This window comes from Panicum hallii, chromosome 3, assembly GCF_002211085.1.
Source record: "Panicum hallii strain FIL2 chromosome 3, PHallii_v3.1, whole genome shotgun sequence".
Taxonomy (NCBI): domain Eukaryota; kingdom Viridiplantae; phylum Streptophyta; class Magnoliopsida; order Poales; family Poaceae; genus Panicum; species Panicum hallii.
Window position 1 is genome coordinate 12,276,237 of NC_038044.1, and position 10,410 is coordinate 12,286,646.

Sequence of the window (10,410 nt, forward strand, 5' to 3'; positions counted from 1 at the left end):
GTGGTTTCTATTCTATTTTGCTCTGACTCCTCTGTCCTCTCTCTCCGATTTTTATGGCCATACATTATTTTAGCCCACGTAAGAGACAGTGGAGTAGCTCCTCTCACACCAAGAAAAAATAGAGTAGCTTGGAATTGCAGCTAGATCTCCGGTTTCAGGGGCAGTTTGAATTATATATGCTTATAAGCTCTATCAAATTAAATATTTCGATACCAATTACAAATGCTAAATATAAGTTAATTATAAAACTAACTGCATAAATCTAGAGCTTATTCGCGAGATGAATCTATTAAACCTACTTAATCCACAATTAGCACATATTTACTGTAACATCATATGGACTAATTATGAATTAATTAGACTTAATAGATTCATCTCGAAAAAAGTCTAAAGGTTATGGAATTTATTTTTATTATTAATCTATATTTAATATTTCTAATTGGTATCAAACATCCAATGTGACGAAATTTATAATAAACTTTGTATTAATCAAATCTAACTTGATACCTAGGATAACTCGCTGTATAACACGCTGCCCCCATATTAGATTATTAGCATAACTAATCTTGTACGGTTGTCGCATTCAACTACAGAGTGCTCAAGATCCCCACGGCGTAGAAAAGCTGACCCAACGAAGAATCAACTGGTCTTTTATTCAAAATAAGAATGAAAAAGTCCATTTTACTTTTTTCAACAATTCACTTTGTTCGCTTAATTTTTTGAGAAAATTTAGCTTAATTTACTCCTCCAACAATTCCAGTTAGTACAATCTACCCCCTGATGCTATTTTTCTTTTTTTCTCCGCATACAAACTGAATTTTAAGTTCAAATTTTATGAGTGGATAGAGAACATGATGCCTTAAGTTCAAAAAAATTATACTGTATTTTTCTAGCATAGAGCATCATATTATAAGTTACATTGCAAAATTTGAAGTTCAAATTCCACTTATATGTGGAGAAATAAAAGAAATAAATTTCAGTAGGGGGTAGATTGGATCAATTGAAATAGTTCGGGGAAGTAAGTTGAGAAATTTAGGGGCTGGATAAAGTGAATTGACGAGGAAAATAAAATGAGTTTTTCCAAATAAGAAAATATATAGACACTTCAATTCAATTCGAGGACTCGATGAAACACGAGGAGGAATGGAAAGGCAACTCGTCTGTGCTGTGTAGTGTAGTACGTACCACTCGTCATTTATATTCGGAGACTGACACCGGCGTGTTCGTTTGGTGTCACCGTTAGCGAGGGCCATCAAGCCAGCCAGCCATTGTTGACTGATGGACGGTGGCCAGGTGGCAATAGCTGGGAACGCAAAGTGAGAACGATCTTGTCATCCTCAAAGCTGAAAGCTCCTTCTGGAGAGAGAGAGAGAGAGAGAGAGAGAGAGAGAGAGAGAGAGAGAGAGAGAGAGACCAGACCACATGATATATTCTTACCACAATACCATGCCTCACATTTTTCACGATCGCCATGTTTTCAGTGGACTGTATTAACTTCTGGAGCATTGCTCCAGATCGTTTGATTCGACAATCCTCCCCTCCGTCTTGGAGGCGTTAGGGCAGCCGAGGATGTTGGATAGGTTGGGCCTAGCATTCATAAGCCAGCTCGCTTGCTTTTGGGCCGACCACACAACTGGCCCAACATGTCCAACAGTGAAGTGAGACCGACATTCCTGGCCGGGCCAGATGCAGCTCTTTTGGGTGTCTTTCTCGAAAAAAAAAAAGCAACCCAACCAAGTTCACGGCTGCGACACAGCACACGGACACGAAAGTCAGGCCCCGTGCTACGGGCGGCCTGAAACAGCCAGACTTGGCACGTGCTGGAACGAGCCAGAGAAGTAACTACGCTCCAAGGGTACAAAAAGTAAACTGGTACCGGGGCATCATGGATCGATCCCATAAAACGGCTAGAAAGAAGCAAGCCGGTTTCAAAATTCAAACGCGGGGCAGCGGTGGTGGGCTGGGGAGCGACCCCACGTCGTCGGCGGGCGCGGGCTCCTCGTCGACGGTGACCACCGAGCAAACGGGCCGAGCTGCCGGGTCAGATCGATCAGTTGGGTGAGGGCACGGGGACGCGCGCTCCTCCGTGACTCCTTCACGTCCTGCTATTTCGGTTCCGGTGTTTCTTTTCCACCGCCGCCGAGGCAGGCCACCGCACTGTGTGTCCGCACGGGCTGCGTAGCTGGTCAGCCGATGGTCACTCTGCGAATAGGCGAACAGTGACTACGTGTTTGACTCGTAGTAGTTTATGGTAGAACAGGGTACTCGTGACATTTTTGAATCCTGAAGGTCTCGAGCAAGACGAGTTAGGCCAAGCGCTAACATTTTTGTGTCCACGATGTTCAATTTTGACACGTTACAACTTAGATGGCAAATACGTAATTTCTTTTTTAGTACACGTTCTAGGCCAAACTTTGCCTAGGGGATGTTTGATTCCCCGAGGCTTAAACCGTCACATCGGATATTTAGACCTAAATTAGAAGTATTAAACATAAATTAATAATAAAATAAATTTCAAAAATATAAGCTTATTCGCAAGCCGAATCTATTAAGCTTAATTAGTTCGTGATTAACCATATAATACTATAGTAAATATATATTAATTATGAATTAATTAGACTTAGTAGATTCGTATCGTGAATAAATCGAGGTTTATACAGTTAGTTTTATAATTAGCTTGTGTTTAGTCTTTCTTATTAGCATCGAAATATTAATATAATATGGATTAAAATAAGCCAGGGGGACGAGCATCCCCTTACTTAGAATTAGTTTCTTGCCCTCCGCCATTCCACGCCAAAAAAAAAAGTTTATATACAAATATGGACCATATGGAATATGTGCATATACACCAAACAATACTTGTTTGAATACAAATCTAGACCATATTATGAACAGACCAACGACGAAGATACGATCTCACATTCTCACCGACCTCCTGACAGTAAAATTGAATTAAAGGCGATGATACCAGTAATTTCTGATGAACCCGGCCTGGCGCCCTAACATAGATCAGCTGCAATTTTTTTTTAAAAAAACCCATAGATCAGCTGGCGAACCCATTTCGCCGGCACGCCAGGCTCGTTTCTTCTCCACGAAGCCTTTTCAAAATCCAAATCAACTCCCCGCAGACGCCCCCAAACACCACCAAAGACCACCGCCGCTGCCTGCGCACCACCCAGGCCTCAGCTCGAGCCCAACGACCGGCGCCTAGACGCGGCTGGGCGGTCGGCCTCACCTCACGTCCACCGCGCCTCCCTCTCCGCGTCTCGATCTCGCCTCCCGCGCCTCCTCTCGCGACCCGGCCAGATCTCGCCCTCCCGGCGCGGCGGCCATGGAGAACCTGATCTCCCTCGTCAACAAGCTGCAGCAGGCCTGCACGGCCCTCGGCGACCACGGCGAGGAGAGCGCCCTCCCAACGCTCTGGGACTCGCTGCCGTCCATCGCCGTCGTTGGAGGCCAGGTGCTCGTCTCCCCTTCCCTTGCACGCGTTTTGGGTTGGTTCCTATCGGATCTGGTGCTGCCGCCAAGCTGCGTGGGGCGGATCTCGCAAGGTGCTGGTGGAACCGTGAGGGTTAGCTGTGGATGCGGCTTGGTGCTGGGTGGATCTGCGATTGCTCCGAGCGCAGCAAGCAGATTTGGGTCGCTTGCAAGTTTGAATCTGGAGTAGTTTTGATGCGCCCAGCCGCCCACCTGATTGCTTAGTTTCTGAGTTTCTGACTTCCCATTTGTTAGGAAGCTAGTTAGTAGTGAGATCAAGTAGGGTATGCGACTATGCTATGCTCACATGCTGTGTCCATGATGAAAATTATAGCTCGATGATATCCTATGAACTGGATTCGTGCCTTCACGAACATTTTAAGCTCAGTTCCATTTCACCATGCATAATTCAATTAGTGTCATAATTTGACGTTTGAATGTTGCTGGTATGATCGACAGAGTTCTGGCAAATCTTCGGTGTTGGAGAGCGTGGTTGGGAAGGATTTCCTACCGAGGGGCTCAGGTATGGTTGTTACACTAAGACATATTGCTGTTGAGTTCAGTGCTACCTTCTAGTTTTTGATGTGTGGAAAGGTTAATGTTTTGGTTTGAATGGTATTGGCAGGCATTGTCACCCGGCGTCCGCTGGTGCTGCAGCTCCACAGAATTGATGGAGACAGGGAATATGCTGAGTTTATGCACCAACCCAGGAAGAGATATACAGATTTTGGTAATTCACCTGTTCTTTTCATTTTGGAGCTGCATGGTTTTGTGCATGACTTCTAAGATCTATTATATCGAACACACGAACTATACTGTCAGTTATGGTGTGGACTATTTGAAGTTCACAACGCCCATTAGACATCTGAATGACACTGTATTTTTCATTCTCTTACCCTAACTTTTAACATGTTGAGCTTCCCCTAAACATGAACTAGAGCCCATTCTTTTGCTGGGAAAATGATATTTTGTGCTAAATTTGACTTATCTGTACTCTTATCTAGAAGCGTAGTTTACCTGAATTGGTACTCGGTACATGATTACAACTGTACTTTTGCAGCTGCTGTGAGGAAGGAGATAGCTGATGAAACTGACAGAGAAACTGGTCGTTCAAAGCAAATATCACCTGTTCCTATCCATTTAAGCATCTATTCTCCAAATGGTAAGATACTGACTCTGGTGGAGTAGCAGTATAGTTGGGAACGTTTAGTTCCGATGCATCATAACGTGGCATTGTTCTATTTCTAGAGTTTGTTTTGAGGGAATAATTTCTAGAGATTGTTGTTTTGTTGGGATGGTGTTGTTAATTTCCTGAAGCTTTTATGAACTCTATCATAAGTTCGGCAGCCATACTTTATTTCAATCCTACTAAGTGATTATCTGATTCCATTTCCATGCACCTTAAGTTTCTGTTTTGCCTAACAATTTTATATCATTGCAGTTGTGAATCTGACTCTTATTGATCTTCCTGGGCTTACTAAAGTAGCTGTTGGTAAGTGATTGTCAGTTATGAGCTATTGTTCTTTGGTTCTTCTTTAAAAGGAGATTTTATTTTTCCTAATTTTCTACTGGCTTTTACACTTTGCAGAGGGTCAACCAGACAGTATTGTTCAGGACATTGAGAACATGGTTCGATCATACATTGAAAAGGTATTGTTAGTTAACTATAACCTGGCTGCATTTTGCATGTCAACATTTCCTGACTATGCTTGCTTTAACTGGATAAGATTGTCATTTGTGCTCATGCTCAAAGATGCAATCACTTCTCCAGTCCCTATTTTTTTTTGAACCGAGGACATCCCCATTTCCATTGCAAGAATGGAAATACCATAGTTTTACAGAAGGAAGGAGATGGGGGAAGAAGGTAGGATATCAGCCAGAGAGGGAGGAGGCTCCAGGTCTGATATTCAGATCCTGGGGGGCACACCTCGATGCTGATCGCCTAAAGACCCCAGGGTTCCCAGGGCCAACCTTACAAGATTCGAACAAAAGTAGAACGAATATAGGTTCAGAAGATTAAGACTCCAGTCCCTATTTAGTTTTACATGCTTTTGTTTCTGGCCATGTTGCACCTTTGAGCTATTGGTTTCTGTTCTATGTAATGCTGCAAAATCTGATAGCAATAGCCTTTTCTGGTGCTTTTCAGCCGAATTGTATCATTCTGGCCGTTTCCCCAGCTAATCAGGATCTTGCAACTTCTGATGCAATCAAGATTTCACGAGAAGTTGATCCCAAAGGTATGCCTTTATTGCATCCAATTCAAATAAGTACATGATTACAATGGGGTTAATGGCATATACTTTCTTATACTAGCCTTTATCGCCTTCCTTATTAAGCTATGAAGATCAGTTATAAAATTAGGGTGCAGGCATATAAATATATAATGGAGTAATGCTGCTAGTATTGTCTGAAGGTTATAGGATGGAAATCAAGTTTGCATTTCAGCCATTTGATTTCTTTCATGGATGGTTTTAATCCTCCTGAGCTGCCAAATTGTATATATATACATGTATTTTAAAACTTATTTTTTTGATGTGCATTTTTGGCATGTTAGGAACCTACATCATGGATAGTTCTGTGATTTTCACACTGTTCGCCTACACGGCCGTTTAGCTTGTGTACACGCTGTGTACACGCTACACAGTTACTAGCTGTGTCCGTTTAATCAGCCGTTTACCCCATTTAGTGACTGTTTAACCCATTTAAATGGCCATTTAGTCCCAATAAACACCTAAACAGTAGGTGACCGACTGTTTAGCGTTTACCGTTTAGGCTAACACTGGATTTTCATACACTAATTTCTTTCTGTCCATCTTTATTGAAAATTAATTATACTACTCAGATATTTGTTTATTCTTTTTCGAAATAACTTTGTTGATAAAAGGAATTCAATAAGCTAACTTGAGTATTTTTGGGTATATTTTTGAATTATTTGCAAGTTTCATGAAAGTTAATTGCTATTACCTTGTCAGGTGAAAGAACCTTCGGTGTGCTCACGAAAATTGATCTGATGGACAAGGGTACTGATGCTGTTGATGTAAGTTTGTATTTTTTGTGAAGCATTTGCTAAATACTTCAGAGTCCCGCATAAGGCTATCTTAATGATTGCTTGAAATTGATTTCTTATTGAATTCTCTTCTGCAGATACTGGAAGGAAGAGCTTACCGGCTCCAACATCCATGGGTTGGTGTTGTTAATCGATCCCAGCAAGATATCAACAAAAATGTGGACATGATTGCTGCTAGGCGTAGAGAGCGTGAGTATTTTTCCAGTACACCAGAATATAAGCACCTTGCCCCTAGGATGGGTTCTGAATATTTGGCAAAGATGCTCTCAAAGGTATACCTTTTCTCTTTAGTGTAGATGCATGTAATGATAGTTGAATTTTTGACTTCATAGATTTTTGGTTTCTATGCAGAATTTGGAACAAGTGATTAAATCAAGGATTCCGGGGCTCCAATCTCTTATAACAAAGACAATTGCAGAGCTGGAGACTGAACTCAATCGCCTTGGAAAGCCGATTGCTAATGATGCTGGGGTAAGATAACCCTGTTCTCCCTCCCAGTAGGCCAAAGACGAGTGCATATTCTTTTTTATATTTTGGATTATCCACATTGGTGTTCGTTTGTAGTGTTATTTATTATCTAATATTAAATATGTTCAGTTCTTGTGCGTTCTTATTGACCAATCTATTCATACATGATTTGTGATGTTGCCCCTCCAATAGTGGTTGACATTCTTTTTCTTTGTTGGTACTGTATATCTTGTTTGCCTACTATCAATTCATACTAACATGCTTTGATGCTGGTGCATTCTGTCCTAGAATGAGGGTTCTCATGCACCACTTTGCTCTCTCAATAAATCTTTTCACAGTGTAATCCTACTATTTACTCACAAGTTAATTGATTGTATTTTATTGGTAACTTGCAGGGCAAGTTGTACACAATTATGGAAATATGCCGTATGTTTGACAGTATTTACAAAGAGCATCTGGATGGAGTGTATGTTTCATTTTTTTTTCTGTTGCTCCCTTCTCTTTAAAATGGAACATTTTGCTTGCTATGTCTGTCGTGCCTTTGTGGATCATCAATGATAGGTTACCTTTTAACTTCCTAATCTATAAAGGCCTATAAACATGCAGTAGCATTTAAGCTTTCCTCTAGCCAGGTTTGTCTTCAACTTGTGCCGAATAAGGCCGATTAGGTTAGAGTGTAGATGTGCACTCTCATGTAGCTTCCTTTAACGAAACAAACCATCTATTAATAAAGCTTGTGGCATATGGAATGGACACTATGCTTGGCCTGGTACATTTAAGTTTGCCGCCATTGTAATCGTCCTGTTCACCCACATGATTCTGTGTACTAATATTAATCTTGTGCACAAGAAGCTTAGGTAACGAACAAATAGTCTCTATGCTAGTATATGGAATTTCACTTCGTTTTAGACTTGTATATATGCACAGTGAAAAGTTAACATGCATAATCCCCTAGTGTTAACACCTTCAATGATGCAGCATCCCTGGTTGTTTGTATTGTGAAACTCTCATCATGCAGTTTTATTTATGTTTCTGAATCCAATATTCTATTATCCAGGCGCCCTGGGGGTGAGAAAGTTTACCATGTCTTCGACAATCAATTTCCTGTAGCAATTAAACGGTTGCAGTTCGATAAACAACTCTCAATGGAAAATGTGAGAAAGCTTATTACAGAAGCTGATGGATACCAGCCTCACTTGATAGCTCCAGAGCAAGGATATCGACGCCTAATAGAATCTTGCCTTGTTAGTATCAGAGGTCCTGCTGAGGCAGCTGTTGATGCGGTATGCAAATTTACTTATGCTGCTCCAATATCTAATTCAGTATGATAGCCTCAGGACCTCAAATAATTTGCTTGGAACTTTCTCATTGCTGCGCTGCTGAATCCATTGTAGCCTTGATAGTTTTGGCTGTTCAGGTTTTCCCATCATTGCAAGGATTTCATTTAATTTTGCTTGTTCTAATTTGAACTGTGTATTTGTTGTTGGATGTTGAAATGCAGGCAATAGCATTTTTTTTTACTTGGACCAGGGTGTCAACACATTTGTAAAGAAGAAATGATGATTTTGCTTTATATCTTTCAGTTTGGTTGTGTTGGTTGATTAGCCAGAAATATTCCATTACCCTGGCATGGCTGCCATACATCAAAACTATTCAACTAGGCATAAGTTAGTTAGGTGCTATTTTGTTAATGACTAAAATTGACTGGTCACATGTGGCGTGTTACACCAAGTAGCCATTTTGTGGAGGCCAGTCTTTGCACCATTATTTTTCGGTAATTTTGTGTTTGAATCTCAAACTTAAGCTACTCCATCACAAGTTTTCTTCATGGATGAAAATATCAAATATTGTACTGAAGTGCTGTAGCATGTGCCACCCTTGGCCAGTTGTAGTCATGGACTGAAGTGTATCTTCCCTCGTTAGCCTTAGTTATCTTATTTGGCAATACTACCTTTGTTTTTTCAGAATACAGGCTAATTTTATCACATTGGCAGGTCCATGCTATCCTGAAGGACCTTGTCCGCAAGGCTATCAACGAAACACATGTAAGTCTTTCTTGCTATTACTGTCATAATAAAACTATCTAGACCAATACCTTATATCAGGCTTGTCTGCTGGTTCGGAAAGGATCCAACTTTTTTCAAAACTTGCAGAATTTGGGAGCATGTTTGGGGTTTTTTGTTACTAAATATGTAAGCAGGTTACTAAACTGGTCAAGTACCTCTCCCCGCAGGAGCTGAAGCAGTTCCCCACTCTTCGTGTGGAAGTAGGCAATGCAGCTTTTGAGTCATTGGATAGAATGAGAGATGAAAGCAAGAAGAATACATTAAAGCTGGTTGATATGGAATGCAGCTACTTGACTGTGGATTTCTTCAGGAAGCTTCCTCAGGATGTTGAGAAGGGTGGAAATCCAAGCCACTCTATTTTTGACAGATATAATGACTCTTATCTTAGACGAATTGGTAAGGCCTATTTGCATTTTTGCTTCATTGATTGTTGGTGTTGCTATTTACTGTCCAACATCTCACTTTACTAACAATTATCAGGACAAACTGTTCTATCGTATGTCAATATGGTGTGCGCGACATTGAGAAACTCCATACCGAAATCTATTGTTTATTGTCAAGTCCGTGAGGCAAAGCGCTCACTTCTCGACCACTTTTTCACTGAACTAGGAGCAAGAGAGGTGAGATACTTTCTTCATTTGGAAGTTGTATTTAGTCATGTTACTGTAGTCCTAGCTGATGCTTCCACTACTGTATAACGTTTACAATTGTGTATTTGCTTCATCTCCTGTAGCGGGCTGTCTCTGTAGTTCTTACCACACCTGAATGCCTCATGAGGTCTAATAGAATTGCCCTATCTAATTGTTCTAACATTTGTTATATGCAGATGAAACAACTTTCCAAGCTTCTTGATGAAGACCCTGCAGTCATGGAACGAAGAACTAACCTCGCTAAAAGGCTGGAACTGTACCGGAGCGCCCAATCAGAAATCGATGCTGTTGCATGGTCCAAATAGTCTTGCTGGCCAACTTACCCTGTTCTTGCATGCTCTTTACTCCTTGTTTGGTGATTCTCCCCTATTCTGGGGGCATATATAGCTGATTTTTCCTGTTGTAGGTCAGGTCATTTATAGATTACCGCAGCTGTACGGTGTCATTTGGTTTGTGCTTTTGTTCCTTGTGCTTGAGGATCTAGGGGACACCAGGCTGCTGTACTTTTGTATCACGACAAGTTCATATGTTGTGCTTCTATTGCCGTGTATTCTTTTATTCCATCCATGTGCGGCTACATAGCATGTTCTTGCCAGTGTACAAATACTTGCAAATATTATAACAAAAAATAGGCACCAACAGCTGGGATACTGGTCTTCGGAAACCTTCAAATGCCACCGCC

General features: G+C 41.2%; 1 protein-coding gene across 1 annotated transcript; it reads left to right on the forward strand.

Annotated features, from left to right (window-relative positions):
- Window positions 1–3,103: 3,103 nt before the first annotated feature.
- On the forward strand, window positions 3,104–10,295 carry LOC112884537 (dynamin-related protein 5A). Its single transcript, XM_025949940.1, has 16 exons — window positions 3,104–3,460; window positions 3,937–4,000; window positions 4,103–4,207; window positions 4,538–4,639; window positions 4,919–4,969; window positions 5,066–5,127; window positions 5,624–5,714; window positions 6,450–6,514; window positions 6,622–6,816; window positions 6,896–7,015; window positions 7,408–7,478; window positions 8,070–8,295; window positions 9,007–9,057; window positions 9,246–9,474; window positions 9,559–9,698; window positions 9,905–10,295. Exons 1-16 carry the CDS (start codon window positions 3,332–3,334, stop codon window positions 10,031–10,033), a joined length of 1,830 nt encoding a protein of 609 aa, XP_025805725.1. The 5' UTR covers window positions 3,104–3,331; the 3' UTR covers window positions 10,034–10,295.
- The last annotated feature ends 115 nt before the right edge of the window (window positions 10,296–10,410 follow it).